Source organism: Polypterus senegalus, chromosome 18, assembly GCF_016835505.1.
Source record: "Polypterus senegalus isolate Bchr_013 chromosome 18, ASM1683550v1, whole genome shotgun sequence".
NCBI classification, from domain to species: domain Eukaryota; kingdom Metazoa; phylum Chordata; class Cladistia; order Polypteriformes; family Polypteridae; genus Polypterus; species Polypterus senegalus.
The window spans coordinates 75,566,267-75,583,960 of NC_053171.1; the positions used below are offsets into that span (position 1 = coordinate 75,566,267).

The 17,694-nt window shown below is 36.3% G+C and overlaps 1 protein-coding gene across 3 annotated transcripts in view; it reads left to right on the plus strand.

Moving 5' to 3' along the window:
* cnot3a (CCR4-NOT transcription complex, subunit 3a) overlaps positions 1 to 17,694 on the plus strand; it is a 120,373-nt gene that overhangs the window by 89,732 nt on the left and 12,947 nt on the right. For 2 of the 3 annotated variants that reach the window (XM_039741670.1, XM_039741671.1), the window contains exons 8-12: positions 5,286 to 5,505; positions 9,469 to 9,602; positions 11,332 to 11,388; positions 13,694 to 14,576; positions 15,662 to 15,767. In XM_039741670.1, the coding sequence (XP_039597604.1) occupies positions 5,286 to 5,505; positions 9,469 to 9,602; positions 11,332 to 11,388; positions 13,694 to 14,576; positions 15,662 to 15,767 (1,400 nt within the window). The remainder of the gene's footprint in view (positions 1 to 5,285; positions 5,506 to 9,468; positions 9,603 to 11,331; positions 11,389 to 13,693; positions 14,577 to 15,661; positions 15,768 to 17,694) is intronic. The other variant, XM_039741672.1, reaches the window with a different exon arrangement.

The following is a 17,694-nucleotide window of genomic DNA, read 5'->3' on the forward strand; positions in this document are numbered from 1 at the left end:
GGTCATGAGCAATGGGTAGTGACTGAAAGAACGAGATCGCGAATACAAGCGGCTGAAATGAGTTTCCTTCGCAGGGTGTCTGGGCTTTCCCTTAAGGATAGGGTGAGGAGCTCAGTCATCCGGGAGGGGCTCAGAGTAGAGCCGCTGCTCCTCCGCATCGAAAGGAGTCAGATGAGGTGGCTCGGGCATCTGATCAGGATGCCTCCTGGACGCCTCCCTGGTGAGGTGTTCCGGGCACGTCCAACCGGGAGGAGACCCTGGGGAAGACCCAGGACACACTGGAGGGACTATGTCTCCCGGCTGGCCTGGGAACGCCTTGGAATTCTCCTGGAAGAAGTGGCCGGGGAGAGGGAAGTCTGGGCTTCTCTACTTAAGCTGCTACCCCCGCGACCCGACCTTGGATAAGCGGAAGAGGATGGATGGATGGATTGATGGACTCTGTAAAGACTGTATTATGTACACAGAGGGGCAAGGATCATGTAACTAAAGGGGCACATGCTCCAGACACCAAGGGGAACTCACACCCCTGTTGACACAGGTTGTCGAAGTCTGATAACTACCTGCTATGGATGCGAAGGGGCGTCATCCTCACACCTCATTACCTAAGGCTTAAAATGGCCATCGACTGTCACTGATTTACTCTGTACCAGTATTTTAATGATGAATTATTCTGAACACTGGTAACTTCAAACATGGAAATAAGTATCCATTAGGCATGTTTCAGTCGTGGACAATACAAGATGGACCTACTGTTTCCAAATATTAATGACTTTAAACATAAACCAGTGGTACAATCTGAGCAGCTCTGACCATTGTCTTACTGTCTTATACAAGCCTGTTATTGACAGCATCATCTCTCTGTTATCCAAGCCAGAAGTTATGTGTGTTCTGTAGGGGTTGTTGTTTGTTTTATTATATTTATTTTTCTGGGAGCTTCTGTAAAAACTGTTATTTCCTCTTGGAAAAATAAAGTATAATCTAATCTTTAAATTAGAAGCCATGTTGACATATGGATGAGGCAGCCAGTTAGTAATCTGTAGTGGATCACATTGAACTGGGAACATCAAAGAACAAAATTTCTAAGTAGAAATATGTATCAATGAGATGGAGGCTTCTGTTTATTTTATTTATAAAACTAGAGGCTTCGCCCTCTGCTCGCTTCATTCGCCAACCCCCTTTTTTGTTTTTCCGGATACACACTTTTAAGGTTGTATTTTTCTTTGAATTGTTGCTATTTCATTAGTTCCACTTTTATTTCAGAACTTCTGTAAAAACAATATTTGGAATCTTTCGAGTCCCAACGTGCTGAATCTTTTTAATGAGGTCAGTGAGACAAGTGTTTAATGACCTTGTACCATAATTCAGGATAGGTTTCTCTGTTTGGAATTTCAGCACAGACAAACCGATCTACATCATCAGCAGTTAATAATTTTTTTTGGAAAGTAACCAATAAATACATGTGAGGTCAATTCCATTTTCTGAAATTCTCTTGACATAAACTTCAAAGCCTTACAATATTTACATAATTCTGACATATCACCTAGGTCCATATATTCGATCTCTGTTAGCCTTTTTGTTATTTCTCAGAGTAATTTCTCTTTTTTTGCGCTAATGCAGTGTTTACTTTCTTTGTTTTGACACTGTCATTTTTTTTGCTTTCATATTCTGTATCTTGCTCTACATGTGTTTCGCGCCTACGTTTTTTTTTAGCCTTTTGAATTCCAGTTTTCATTATCTCTAACCTGCTCTGCATATGTTTGACCCCCTTGTTTTTTAACCTCTTTATGACATTTTACTTTGTTTTCTACTGTGTCTTTTATTTCTGACCTCGCTTTATCCTGCTTTTGTGTCAATGACACCTGTTCCGTGGTGATTGTTTTCTCTTTTTCGAGTAATAATTTCCGTTTGTTTGTGCTACTGCGATCTTTACTTTCTTTTTTTTTTTTTTATACTTTGTAATTTTCCCACTTTCATTTTCTTTAACTTTCTCCACATGTGTATCGTGCCTTTTTTTTTTTTTGTAGCCTTTCAAATTCCACTGGTTTCATAATCTCTAACCTGCTCTGCATGTATATAACAACAACATCCCGATTGTAAGTGCTTTTTTTTTTTCCAATTCCACTTGTTCCGGTCTGATAATTACTTATCATTACTTTCATAATCTTTAATGTGCTCTGCATGTGTATAGGGCCAACATCCAGATTGGAATGCTTTTTTTTTTTTCAATTCTACTTGTTCTTGTTGATAATTACTTTCAGTATTTTCTGAATTTGCACCTAGATTGTTCTTTTTCTTTTTCTTTTTTTGTCTCTTTTCGCCGCGCTGCTTTCTTCTTCGTTTAGTTGTCTACATTTCATTTATAACGTATTCTCCTTCTATGCTTTATATGCGCTGAGAGCCCTGGATCTGTGTGTGCGCAAAGCCAAAACACGACTGAGTGTGTTGCTGCCAGTGCTTTTATTTGGTTGTAAGTAGGACGTGACAAGACGGACCTGGGTCAGTCTCTTGGCACAAAGTCTCATGTTTAAGGTCCCTGCGAGACGCTCCGTGGCCAATCTCTTTAGTCTTGCGGGTCTTTTAAGTGTCTTCCATGATCTTAACGTGAAGATCACGTCTCATCGCCCTACTGTTTCTCTTTAGGATTTTTTTTTATAATAGAGAGATGACATTTGTGAGGCAACGCTCTTATTAAATATTGAATAACTTTAATGGTGTGCAAAAAAGTGCTCATGGTTGTTGCAAAAATTGACACTTACAGGCTATTGATGGTTGTGGGTTCATTTGTTTGTTTTCTGGTTATTTTCTGTAGTTTTTCTTTTTTATTATACTAGCCATGTGCGTCCAACTACGTTGCGTGTGTTAAAGTTGTCTGTGAAGGGCTCCCTGTTTAAACGCGGCTACCAGTCGTGAACTGGGCCCTTCGTCGCACAGCATTATGATTTTTTATAAGGGAAACAAAATTTCAAAAGAAAACCCTTGGACATTAATTTGATAGGAACGGCCTAGTCGGAAACACTGTCCGAATAGTAATTATGTGGTGGTGTAGGAGCATTTCTGCTTCTGTCCGTTCACAGTCCCTCTCGTTTTCACGACGCTATCGTTTCCTCTTACGATGTCTTCTTTACCTTTCTCCAATCTCACAGGTCCCTTTGTGGCAATCCAAAGAGTAAGGAAATATACACAGAGCAATGGTTATAAAATGGGGACACATAGGTATCCAGGCTCTTTAAAGCATAAATAGGGATCACTTCACTGACGTGAGCAAGCCACAGTTCAACTGTGAGATGCGCAGCACTCGCTGGCTACAACATAACAATAATAATTTCCGGAACGTGCTGCTACGTTGTCTTTCTTTCATTCATATGTTACGTAGGCACGTACCTTTTATCTTCTGCAATCTCATTCTCTAACCAGGCGTCAGGAGCTAACCAGCTGAACACTGTCCACCACTCCTTTCGTTATTCCGGCACATTGTTGACATCCGTGAATAACAACAACGTACTAAACTGGAAGGTGGTCTACGCATGCGTGGAATTTGCGGACAAACAAAGATCAAGATCTAAATGAAGATCTCTTTAGTTAATTTAAAGCACAACAATTTGTTTAGTTTGAATGTCTGTGTTTTGAGGTGTGACTGGAGTAATACAGTCTTCAGTAGTATAAGCCTGGAGGAGATTCTTAATGCAATGCCTATGTTTTAGCTGTCTCTCTGCTGCCATCTAGTGCTTCTTCTTCTAATTCATTCACGGACAAACAAAGATCAAGATCTAAATGAAGATTATATATAGAGATGAAATGGAGCAATTGTGTAAATTATTTTTTGAAAAAATTTCATGTGTAGTCCATGGATATACATAATTTAACTAAGATGGGCAAGAACAGAAAGGAGATTGGATGGAAGTGTAAGTCGCTAGTAACATTCAGGGTGAAATGATCAACACAGAAGAAACAGATTCAACATTTAAAAAGATTCAGTATAATGCTAATGTGGTAACTGGTGTCTCTGCACAAATACAGAGAATGACTGGCATGAATCATTCAATATCCATAAAAAGCTTGTACGTTGTAGCTGTATTTCTGCAATATTCATGAACAATTGTTTTCGTACCACATTGTAATCATTTGTGTGAGATATATAGGATATATAGATAGTAATGTGTTCATATGAACATATGTTGGCAGCAATATAATAAATACAAAGGAGAATGTAACCCATAAGGCAGTTCTTTCCAGAACCTAAAGCCTTTGAAAAAATACTATTCTGGATGTAAACAGACAAGATTTTATTATTTGTACTACCAAAACATAAGAAGGGAAATATATGATCATAAATACCAACTAAATGAAATGAAGAAACTTTTTATCTTTTTCTAGCTTTTTCATCACATAATTACAATATGGGGAGAGTTTTTAGGTATTAAATAAGTTTGTAGACTTTTTGTCTCTAAAATAACTATTATGACATGAGATTGGCAGGCTTGATTCACAATTAAAGAAATTTCAACTTTGTCAGCTGGCATATGAATAAGGAGGTGTGAGTTATAGGAAATTATTTCAGATAAGGCCACAATTAGCACTGGAGCTAGGTGCCATCATTAAGCTGGCATCAAAATGGTTATTCAACATACACAAGGGCATTAAAAATATATTTAAAGGTATGAGCTTTGTATCTTCATACAAAATGAATTGTCAGTCCGTAAAACATTAGGTTTTATATATAATTTGCTAGGTTGTTATACTTCAGTTATTTTTTTAATTTCTTACTTAAATAGTTTGTTATCTTCAGCTTTGCATGGTAATTTTCAGTGAATTGTACTTAGTGCTAGGGTTACGTATCATTTCTAGTATGATGCACCGAACAAATTAATTTATATTATTAATGCTGAGTTGTGCTTGTGCTTTGCAAATCTTTTTTGTCAATTTGTTCTCATTTATTTGCTCAAAAAGTACATCCCTCCATTCATCCATTCTCTAATCTGCTTCACCAGTTTAAGGTCATGGAGTGCCAGTGTCATTTTTAAGGTCATTTTGGTCCAAGAAGGCAAGGAACCAATATTAAATACAGCAAAAAAATAAGACTGATTAATAAAATATATGACTACTGCACAATCTTTCCTTTCTAAGATTTTTTTTCTTGAACACTTAACATCCCTTAATGCAAAATTGTACAAAATACTGCTTCTAAAAAAATGTTATTTGCTGTGTATTCATTATACTGTTAAGCTGATTCAGAGTTATATTGATCAAATCCTCTTTGTGTTCTTTCTTTGTCCCCTTTTTCTTAGAAACAGGACCGGATTGAGGAGCTGAAGAGGTTTATTGAGAAGCACAGGTATCACATTCGCATGCTGGAAACGATATTACGTATGCTGGACAATGACTCTATCCAGGTGGACTCCATCCGCAAAATCAAGGATGATGTTGAATATTATGCAGATTCTTCGCAGGATCCTGACTTTGAAGAAAATGAGTTCCTGTATGATGACCTTGACCTGGAAGACATTCGTACGTCTTCCTGCATTTATATCTTTGTAATTATCAGACTCATACTAACATGGCGTTGCTGTGCTATAGTAGACTTTTATGCTATACTAGCTGACTAGATTTGTTTAGACATGACTTTCTGTAAGGAAACTTACACCAGACCATGTTCTGCTGCTGTGGTATAATTTAAAAGTCTATTAAAAGCCAGATGTGTTGTAGTTGTTCTCTGCTGCCTTTTGCTCTTTTAGTGGTGTGTGTATATCTAGCTAAATCTGGAAAGCTTCATTTTAATTCAGAGGTAAAGTACTTTTAAGAAATTCATCCTTAGAGTTGTTTTTAGTTCAGAAGACATGCTCAAGTATAATTTTAAGTAACTCTTTAACCATCAAAGGTTTGTAAACCTTTGCGTGTAATAATTTCTCAGTTCATTTTTAATGGCATAATTTCTCATCACAACACATACAGCATCTAAAATAAGCTAGTTGTTTGCTTTGTAAAGTTGGCTTAACATTTTTATCACTATATTATATATTTTTCTGTATTATTATGTTGTTGTTCAGAAAAGAAACTGTGGAATGTATTAAAAATCACAAGTACAAGTTTATCAGCAGGTCATTCCGAGGATCTCTGTAAATATGTCTGATAGTTTACTATTAAGTAAGCATCTGTGATCGTTAAAATGACATTTCACTGCTGTCTAGTTCAAAACGAAACACTGCAAGCATTTCTCAAATCACAATTAAAATATCAGCTTTCTTGTTAGTAATCTAGTTCAGGTATATTAATATACATATTAATGTACCTTGTCCACATGTACAAAACTTGTGCAGATGTTATTGGCAAACTCCAATAACTCTCTTTTAGGTTCCTGTGCAAGGACAACAGTATGTTGCACTGCACTGAACTGAATCCATGGTGCTTTCTGTAAATTCATAATTCAGATATTAATCAAAATTGTATTTTCAATACCGTAGCAAATATTTCCCCTGGAGACAGAGGAGTGTGATCTCTTGGCATCTAAAACATATTAAGAGGCACCTTTCGCATTAGCACATCTTTCTGGATCACCATAAATTTCCCACCAACTTTTCAATGGAATTTTCTTTCACTTAAAGTAGTGACTTTAACCACAGAAATAGACTTTTTTAGCCATCTGTCCATTTCCTGAATCTGATTAATATTGTTTGCCATCATGGGCATGACATGCCTTTTCAGCAGTACATGGCACAAGACGACAGTTATCCCTGAGCATGGCACCAGTCTGTCACAAGGCCTATTCATGCAAACACTCATACCCTCTTGCACTAGGCCAGTTAAGAATTGCTAGTCAACCTTACTTGCTTGTCTTTAGTCTTGTGAGTGTCCCATTAGAAAAGCTAACACAGACAGAGTGAGAATATGCAGTCTCCGAACATGACTGGTTTTATGAGCTTCTAATAAGATATTTCTGCTACTGCCTCCTTTACAAAGGGTGTCACCAATATGATCTGTAGTTGTTTAAATTGTTCTTTCCATTGTCCTAACAATATCTGCATAGTCAGTTTCCCCACCATCGGTCAGATATCCTGCCCACATTTCCTAAGTTTGTCAGAACCTTTCAGATAATGTCTTCCTCTATGTAGACTTCCAACATCATTCCCATATCAGGTTATTTGTTTTGATTACTGACCTTCTTTGTCTGCCTTTTGGCCAGTTTCAGAGATCATTTTGCTATCATTGCATGGAAAAAATACTTCATTAAATCTGTAACTTCCCTGTCCTTTACCATCTCTAAACCACTTCAAAGGCTGCTTCAGTGACCAGCACCAATTGAGTTTAAGCCTGTGCTTTCTTGTGCTATTGAGGCCTTCAGTATGGTCCATCCAGACTTCATGTCCATGAATTCTTCAGACATATGGATGAGAAGTAGAATTTGACTATACAAAAGTTTAGAGCACCCTCCTTTCCTGATTTTGACTTGGTCTTGCTTTTTTTTCAGCATGAATCAAAAACTCTAGCTTCTTCTGCACTAGTATATGAAATGTCATTGTCCCAAGATCTAGTTTCCCTTGGCAAGGTTTAACCTGTCGGAATTTATCAAACACAAGACTTTCAGTCTCACAGGGCTGTGGCATTCATACACATAACCTCCAACTCCAAATCCGAATCCTAAATTTATGGTACCACCAACTTCAACTCGGACTCCTCAATTTATGGGTCCGCATGTTTTTATTAGAAATTGATAGTTTTTTAAAAAAAATATCAAGATAACATTAAATTGATATAAAAATTTATCCATGGCATTACTAGAGTGTATGTTGGCTATTACTGTTTGAAATGACTGATTTTTAACTTATTATTCTGCAAAGCCGCATTTTCAATTCCTTCCATGTCCTATTGGTAAACTCCCATAGCTTATCCTTAATTAGTTATGTTAATACTAATTGGTTAACAGAGAAACCTTAGTAATTGCATTAGCACAGCTGAAACCTGTTGTCCTGTTCACTTGTGTTACGAGGTATCGGCATTCCTAAATTTCAGTTCTGGGTTCAAAATTGGCCAAAATGAAACGGCTTTTTGAAGAAACATCTCGCTCTACTGGTTTTTACAGAATGCATGTTAAACCATGTGACAGATTGCCTAGAAAGAGGATAAGAAAATCACAGTGTGTAGGGAAGCAAATGCCTAACAGGTCTTCGGTTGTCTTCTTCAATAAATACGCACCAAAATACCAGTGTCATCCACAACAGAGAACAGAAAACTCTGGGATGCAAACAATAGGTTTTAGGTGCAAAGACTGTTGAGTGACCAGAGCTTTGGAGTCAAAAGCAATTATTGATTTACTGGAGTCAGAGTCGTGGACTTTTCAACATGGCTTCTTTGGGTTGAGATGGACAGGCTACACTGTTCATTCAGTCAAAAGACATTCTTCAGTGAATATCACCACCAGAATTGGCGGATGCTATATTACAGTGAAGTTTCTTACAAATCCATTTAGGATCATTCTTTGCCTGACCTGTCCTCTTCCATCATATTATCTAGTTTAAATCTATGGCAGGCCCGTGCTTTGTTGGTACTTAGCTCAAAGGGCATGTAAACAACATTACCATGCTAAGGTCACAGTCCCAGACAGGATTTTCCTGTCAGTTTTATCTTAATGTAATAAGCATCCTGTGTTGCTATTTGCATGTAATGTTCCCTGTGGTTTTTAAACAGCTATGATGATGTACAGACAGGCCTATAAAAGAAAAGTTCTCCTGAGTTTAAGTTATAATTACAGAAAATTTCTTTTGCAATCTTTCTGTAGCATCCTTAGCATTATATTTACCACAGGAAAAACAAGCCAAAAAAACAGAAATTGGTTAATACCAAAAAGTCAACATTTTATAGTATTAGCCACTATCATTAAGGCTAGTAACTTGCTTTATGCAAGTTAAGGCAAATTAAAATACAATTTTATAAACCTCCAGAAGATGTGCTGAATTTCCAGTACAGTGGGAATAAAACTTTGTATGTGACTAGAATTAGTGCAGTGTTAGTATACTGTATTATCTGATGTGAAGCTTATAGGACCTGCTTTCTAACTCTTCTAACATTGCAATTAACCCAGTAAAGTTAAGCTTCTCTTCTTATTTAAATTATTCTTCTATTGGTTTCTTACTTCAAATTTAATATTAAAATGTGTCTACATTTTTAATGAGAAATATGTATTACAGTCATTGTAGCTTATTTTATGTTTTCTTAAAATTGTTTCAGACAGTTTGGTGTTTGTAGCTTCTGAATTTCAGTCTTTATATATTATTAAAAGAATATGGGGTAAATTATTTGGCAGTTAGAAATGTAGAAAGAATTAATGCCCAAAATGAAGAAAGAAAGTGAAGAAATGAGTTCTGCTTTTTAAAGTAAATGAGGACAAGTCCACAAATTCGTATGTGGAAACAAACAGAAAGGCATTATTTGTAAGATTGAAAATAAACCTTTTTTTCATCATTCACTTTTGTACAGCTCAGCCCTTGGTGGCTACATCGCCTCCTGGCCACTCCCACATGGAGGATGAGATATTCAACCAGTCTAGCAGTACGCCGACATCAACGACATCTAGTTCACCCATTCCTCCTAGTCCAGCTACCTGTACAACGGTAAGAGGATCTGATTTGCCTGTCTGTAATGTAAATTGAACATCCCTAATTATATTGTATAGTCCTGGAGTTTCATGTCTGATATAAAGAAAAGGTTTAAAAGTATTTGGACAGAGATACAATTTTTATAATTTTGGATCTGTACGCCACCTCAGTGTATTTGAAATGAAGCAATCAAGATGTGATTGAAGTGTAGACATGCAGTTTAGTTTAAGGAGTTATAATATGGTATGAGCCATTTAGAAAAGTTTATACATGGTCCCCCCATTTTCAGGGGCTCAAAAGTATTTGGACATACTAACATTATATTGAATATAATGGTAATTTTCAATACTTGGTTGAAAATCCTTTACAGTCAATGACTGCCTGGAGTCTGCAGCCCATGGCCTTCTCCACATGTTGGGTTTCTACCCCACTGATGCTTTACCAGGCCTTTGGTACAGCTGTCTTCAGGTTCCGTTTGTTCATTGGAATTTATCTACCTTCTGTTTTATCTTCAAAAAGTGAAATGCATGTCCATTTGGGTTTAGGTCAGTTGACTAATTTGGTCATTGAAGAATGTTTAACTTATTTGCTTGGGAAGTACTTGGTTTGCTGTCACAGTTTGTTTTGGTTTATTGTCCATCTGTACTTTGAAGTGCCATCCTATCAGTTTTGCAGCATTTGTCTGAATCTGAGCAGACAGTGTAGCCCTGTACAATTCAGAAATCATCTTGCAACTTAAAACAACCGTGACCCACTTTCATTGTCGGTCACTCATGCCCATGTTATAACACTGCCTCCACCATGTTTCACAGATGATGTGGTATGCTGTAGATCCTGAGCTGTTCATTGTCTTCTCCATGCTCTTCTCTGTCCATCATTCTGGTACATATTGACCTTAATTTAATTTGTCCAAAGAAAACTGTGTCCAAATATGTTGTTTAAACATATTTTCTGGCAAAATCTGATCTCTCCTTCCTATGCTTGACTATTATCGATGGTTTGCACCTTGTGGTAAAAACTCTGTATTTACTTTCATGAAGTCTTCTCTTGATGTTAGACTTTAGCAGTGATAGGCCTACCTTCCAGAGTGTTCTTGGTTTGGTTAAATGTCGAGAATTGGTTTTTGTTCACCATGGAAAGAATTCTGCGTTCATCCAGCACAGTTGTCTTCCATGGTTGTCCAGATATTCTCATGTTGCTGAGTTCACCAGTGCGTTCCTTCTCTTTAAGAATGTACCAGATGGTTGATTTGAACATACTTGGTGTTTCCGCCATCCCTCGGATGGGTTTGTTTTGTTTTCTTTGCCTAATAATGGCCCGTTTTTACTTGCATGTACAGCTCTTTGGACCTCATATTGACAGATAACAGCAACAGCTTCCGAATGTAAATTCCACACTTGGATCAACTTCAGACCTTCTACCTCTTTAACAGTTAATGAAACAATGAGGGACCTGCTCACATCTGGCTATGGAACAGCTTGCGAGTCAATTGTCCAAATACGTTTGAGCACCTGCAATGGGGATGGGGGGTTGGGCGGCATGTATAATAATAGCTGTCATTCCTAATTGGCTCATGCAGTATTTCTGTTAAACCCTTTTAATTAATGCAGAAAGTCTACACTTCAATTATGTAATTATTCCTTCACTTCAAATCCATTGTAGTGGTATATAGAAAATTATGAAGATTGTGTCACAGTCAAAATGACTTATGGACCTAATTTGTATGTGTGTTTGTTTTTTGCAGGAAAATTCAGAAGATGATAAAAAGAGAGGCCGGTCAACAGATAGTGAGATAAGCCAGGTACTTGAATTAATATTTAGTTTTCTTTTGCAAGCTCTTTTAAACAGCTCTATTTTTAATGTACAGAGAAGGGTGAAAAGCAAAGGTCATAGGAAACCAAGGAACTGCTGTGTTTCTCTATGAACAATATATTTCATTAGTGGCATTCTGAGTTCATCCTCATAAAGCTAAATATTTTTTTTCCCCACTTGAAGTTGGAGTTCATTTTGAGTTATTTTCAACTAGGTAGACAGAGGGCATAAAAACTGAAGCTCTTCTTCTCAACAAGACCACTGAAGTGATAAGGCAGAAGTTCAGTATAATGATTAGAAATATAAGTGATAGTGATTAGCTACTGTGTTACAGTAAGATCAAGAAATCTGAAATCACATTCTTGCCCTTGTTATGCTGCTACCCTGTTCTGACTACAGTAGTTATAATGGTGAAATAAGTCCGCATTGATGCATTAGGAAAGCTGTCTAAGAGATCATAGTTTACAGTTAAATGTCTCAGATATCGCAAAGGAGCCATGTTCATTAGCAGCTGAACCAAACATCAGTTCAGCCCAATTAAACCCAAACAATGATGAAATAACCAGATGCTTTGGATAAGTCTACTTCATTCTTACTAAATTCTAAATGTAAATGGGCAGGTACATTTTTCATTAATTTGTGTCAAATAGAGGTTTCACAATAGCATCTAAATGTAACTGAATCAGTTTAGTATCTGGAGTGTTACAGTTCTACTTCCTATGTCTTGATACAATCCCTGCTACAATATTTTTGAATTAAATGCAGGGTAGTAACGGAACTATTGAACAACATGATGATAGAGCATTACAATAGTCAGTTTTAGTTTGTTCAGTTTAATGTTCTAGTTTTTCTGTTTCCTGAAATGGAGGTGTTTTGAGATCTTAAAGTTAATTTTTTATTAAACCTAACACCTTCATGTGATGTATGGTTTGCCTGCAGCCTGTCCTTGAACTTGGGTCATCGATACATCATACACTGAGATGGAGTAGGGCGAATGAGGACACAAATCAACGAGAGATTATAAAGTGGATTGTGTCCAACAAAGTGCAGTGCAGATTCTTTTTTCAATAAATAAACATTTCAATAAAACGACGAGTGCTCTGTGGAAGTTAAAATCAGGCATCAATAAATAGATTCCACACCAGTTAAAATCATGTGTTCCACTTTCACTTCGAGTCTTAGTGCCTCTCTTCATTTCTTAGTCACTCATCTGGTATACTAAGCCAGGAACTGGGACATTTCAACATTGTTCATATCATTACTCCTTGAATATTTGGTTACATGAATTGTAATATATGAGATATGACTGCATTACACTTGATGTATGCTCACTTGTGGTGAAGATATAACAAGATGAGGTACATGAACATGGCATCCATAGCTAAAGGCTATCTACCACATCTCTCCCTTGCTTTTAAAGTTTTAACAGTTACCCCACTAGACTTTACTCAAACTTGTAAATATGCAGGGATGTTGAGAATATGTTACCCCCTTTGTATGTGAAATAGCAAGTGTTGTCCCCTATGTATTCCAAAAAGAATTTGTTTAAAATGTGTAAAGGGATCAAAACAAAAAGTTTAAAAATAATGCTGTCATCTGTTCTTAATTTCTGTATTACCTATATTAGACATTCCAACTTATCTTTCGAACAATAAAAAAAGATGTTATTTTGTCCTTTTTAGCTTGGATTTTATTTGTTTTTTTTTTTTTTTCTTGTTTTTTATACTTTTGGGATCAACGTTAATTTTTTAAAAGATGGCATTTTTAATGTCTGCAGCATTAATGTATTTAATTTTTGCTGTAAGTTAATTTAGCCTAGTGTAAGCCAGTGTAATACAAAATACATATGTATATATATATATAGTGTAACATACATACTACACTACATACAGTGTAGTAAGTCTTAAACTCAGCTTTTGTGCTGCAGTAATATACAAATGAGAATGAATAATGCATGCTTAAGATGTATGAGTTAAAGGAGCTAATATGCCTTTTATGGCAATACTTAAGTATTATAAAGTAAATAAATACATTATTAGAACAATTATCATCTTTTATTTACTATGTTTTTCTTTCCATTTGTGAACAGTAGGCTTTTATATGTTACATTTTTCATTTGTTTCACTACTAAAACTGGTTTCAAGAAAGTTTTCAATTTGCTTTTAGTTGTAATCAGCTTATTTTTTCTTTTTCATTTAATAAAGTTCATATGTTATGTATAGTTTTATGAGATTGTTTTTTACCTTGCTTCAGTTTTGTTTTAATCACTGCAGTGTTTTTGTTTTCATTAACAGTCTCCTGTAAAAAATGGCAGCACCAACAGCATCTCCAGTCTTCCACTTTGTGGATCAGGAGGTTCAGGGTCTTCTGTTGGGACAGGAGCTGTTGTAACATCAGGGAGTGGTAGTTTGGGTGGTATCATTGCATCTACGGGCTCCTTATCTCACAGCTTTTCCACTCCACCACATCAGAGTTTGAAAACACCTGGCTCAGGCAGCTCTTTAGGCAGCACACCTTCCTCTTTGCTTCTACTGTCCTCCAGCCCATCATTAGGGGGCTCTGTTCCAAACAGCACAAATTCAGGGTCTGTAAGTCTAATATCTAGCACTATTGCCAGCAGTATTGTGGCAGCTACTTGTGTGGCTTCAGGGGGAAGCAACAGCAATACCACTACTCCCCCCACTATTAGTCAGCCAGGTATCATTGGTAGTAACTCTAGCAACAGCAGCTCCTCTAGTCTAGGGCTAGGTTTAGGACTAGGCTTAGGAAAATCTGGGTCTGGTTTGGCACAGCTTTCCAGTTTAGGAACCATTCCAGGCATAGGAAGTCTAAGTGGGTTAAATTCAATGAGTACACCCTATGCACAAGCAGCAGCACTTGGAGGCTCCAGTCTTTTAAGCGGAGCTGGGAATAATTCAAGCTCAAGTGTTAGCACAGGGCTGATTGGTTCAGGAAACCATGGGGCTGTTGGTAGTGGGTCAAGCGGGTCAGTAAGTTCAGGCAACAATGGAAGTGTAAGCAATGGAGGAAGCATTGGAAGTGGGCAGAACAGTGCAAGTGGAAGTGTTGGAGAGCGTGAGAGGGAGAGGGAAAGGAGTGCCAGCAGTAATAGTACTGGAAGCACAAGTGGAATTCCTGGCAGACCTCCAAGTGGACAAAAACAAAATGGCAGCACAAGTAAGTAATGAGATATAATATGAGTGTTTTGAGTGTAATATGAAATGTTATTCATTTGTATGTTAAACTCATTTTGTTTATAGTTAAAGGAATTTGTTCAATTTGAATATTTAAAAATGTATTTTAGTTATATATGCTATTTATAAATCTAGTGGTAGCTCACCACTGTGTTAATGCTAGATGTGGCATGCAAGTCGAATAAGATCTAGTATAGACCTACATTTCTACAACACCGAAGTGAAAAGCCCCATACAGTAAAGGAAGTGTCTGTCTGAAGTAAGCTTTTAAGGCATTTCTTGATGCCTGATTTCTTTCACTTTTCTAACAGAGCAAACACCCATTACATTTTGAATATATTTATCTTGGTTTGAGTTAGCTAGATCAAGAGTAAAACCTAGTATTTACAGGTGTAATAAAACATCCCCAGAAGCCTTTTCTATTTTGGGAGAAAATAGAATGCGGCCCATTTGAATCACCTAATAGGATCACACGATTAGCTATTTCACTCTTTTCTCTCTGGGGTAATTATTTTCTATAAAGGTCTCAGAAAAATGAATTGTGCTGTCTTCATACAACCTCAAATCTCACTTCAATATCCAGGTGCTCAGGTAGGGCTTTCCACTATTTGCCCTGTTTAGAGGGACTGGTCATCTTTTTGTGATTTCTAAGGAAAATGAGAGTAAAAAGGATCCTGTTGCTTTACCCACTGTACACTTTCTTTATATAGATTGCTTGATTCCCATAGTTAAGCTATTTTCATCTAGCTGTGCTTACAAGTGGAGAGTTTTTATTCCTGGAGATCATTCAGTGTGAACCCATTTTTCTGATTATCTGGCATGAGCACCCCTCTTTGTAATTTTCATTTTGTAATTTCATGCACCAGGTACACCTCAAGAATAATAGTTATTATTGTTTTAAAATGTTTGAGCATATTTCAGGTGTCTGAAGAATGCAATGTCATAGCTTTAATAAATAAACATCGCTAATCAACTTATGACAGCCTCAAAGCTTTTGAAGTATAACTGCTTCTTGTTTGTACCTTGATTAATGTTTGTAACAATGTTCCTCTCTGCTGTTCTTGTCAGGTTACAGTGCAGTTGTAGCAGACAGCACGCAAGACTCTTCTCTCAGCAGTTCCAGCCAAACGCAGAATAGCCAACCTATCTCTCATAGTACGCCAGCAAATGCTGTGTTAGTATGATTATTTATCCATCTGTTTGTATTTAAATATGTTGGTCTATGGATATGCTATATATAGTCCTAGCGAGTTTGTTACTTTGATTCCTAAATGTTTTTTAAAAGATGATATATTACATTTTTCGGTTTGCTACCAAATGCAATAATGTCTTGATTGACACTGTTTTGCTACAATATGGCAGCCAGCCCAATGGTTTCATTTAGCACATTCATCACACTTTCCACTTAGCTGACTATTTTTAAGTATATGGTATTTGCAACAGATGATCAGTGGGTCCCTTGATATTTCTTTGACCCTGAAGAAAAGGTATTGGATATTAAATGTATCTTTTAAAAAACATCAATAATCAAATTGTGTCTTTATAATCAAATTTTAACTATAACAACACACAAAAGTGTGTAGATGTTGATAACCAATATCATTGACATTAAGGATGGAATTTACAGTGCAGTGAATGAGATGTAAAGTAACCGCCATAAACAACATAAGTGGCTTCTAGCCTGTGCGTCACTGTGTCAATACCCTGAAATGGTGGGCATGCAGCATTTTAAAACATATCACAAACTGGTGATTTTATGTTGGGTGTAGATGTGCATTATTTAAGAAATTATCCACTTATTATATATGTAAGTGACAAAGCATCAAATCAGAAGTGTAGTCAAGCACGGGTAAATATGAAATATTATATAGGTGTTTTACTTTGTAGTCCTGCTAGAGGTACATATTAAAGTGTTTACAGTTAGAAAACATTTTAATAATATTTATTCATTTACTTTTTTGTGTGCAATTACTTTAAATATTTTTCTAATAAGCTGACAAAACACGAGACCCTTCTTCCAAATTAGTTATTAGTTATACATAATTAGAACTTCCCTAAAAAATACAGTTTACTAATATATTTGCACACTGTAGATGCCTGTGTCTTATAATACCTTGTGTCCTCTTTGAACTTTCAGTAAAAGTAAATCTATTTTTAAGGAAAGAAATAGAATTATTAAATTACTATACTTGCCGAGTATAGATGGATCAGTAGTTAAAAAGATAAAAAAATCTCTGTTTATCTACTTAACTGCTCACATATAATTACATATACAGTTTGGATTTCACATATTTCCTAACCCATATTAAAAAGTTCCACCAGAGAGGGTTTAATATTTTCGCAAATGATAATATTTACTTATCACTAGTAATGTTTAATATATCGATCGTATCCTTTTATAGCACAACGATCACACTCCTATTTGTAAAATGTTTTTGTGCGCCTAGTTTACAGCCCTAAAAAATTAAATCCCTTTCATTTCATATTTGTCATCCTTTAGAATAATGCTCTTATTTTTGTATGTCAACATTTCATCCAGGTAAGCATATGTGCAAGAGCAACTGGCTGGCAGGGGTTACTTGTTGGTTAGCTTTTACACATGCATGCTTCTGTAGGGTTTTATGGACAAATTATTTTTCTAGGGAACTGTATCTAGTGATTTCCACAGGACAATATGTATGTATGAGCAAAAGCAGAAAATTAAAACATTGACAGTATATGCAATGGCCCAATGCCTGCATAAAAGGGAGTTAACCAATCATATGTTACTCAGGTGATGACATAATAAATTCATTAGCTAAGAGGCTTCATAAATACTTCTTTTAGACAATCTTTCTGTTTAGAAAATGTCAGGAAATGGGAAGGATTCTGAAGTAAGAGAGAAGAGAGTTGGTCCCATCCAAACTAAGTAGAAAGTCTGTTTAATACCAGAAGCTGCTATAAACTGTCCAATTGCATTTTATTTTTCTGTTGAGAGGAACATTTTCTCAACTTAGTGCTTAGTGTGACCTAATCAGTGGAGACATGAGTACAAGTTTTCCTTTTTAAAAGGTGTCATAATTTGGTACTGAATTAATGTTTCTTCTGTTTGTTTTTTCCTT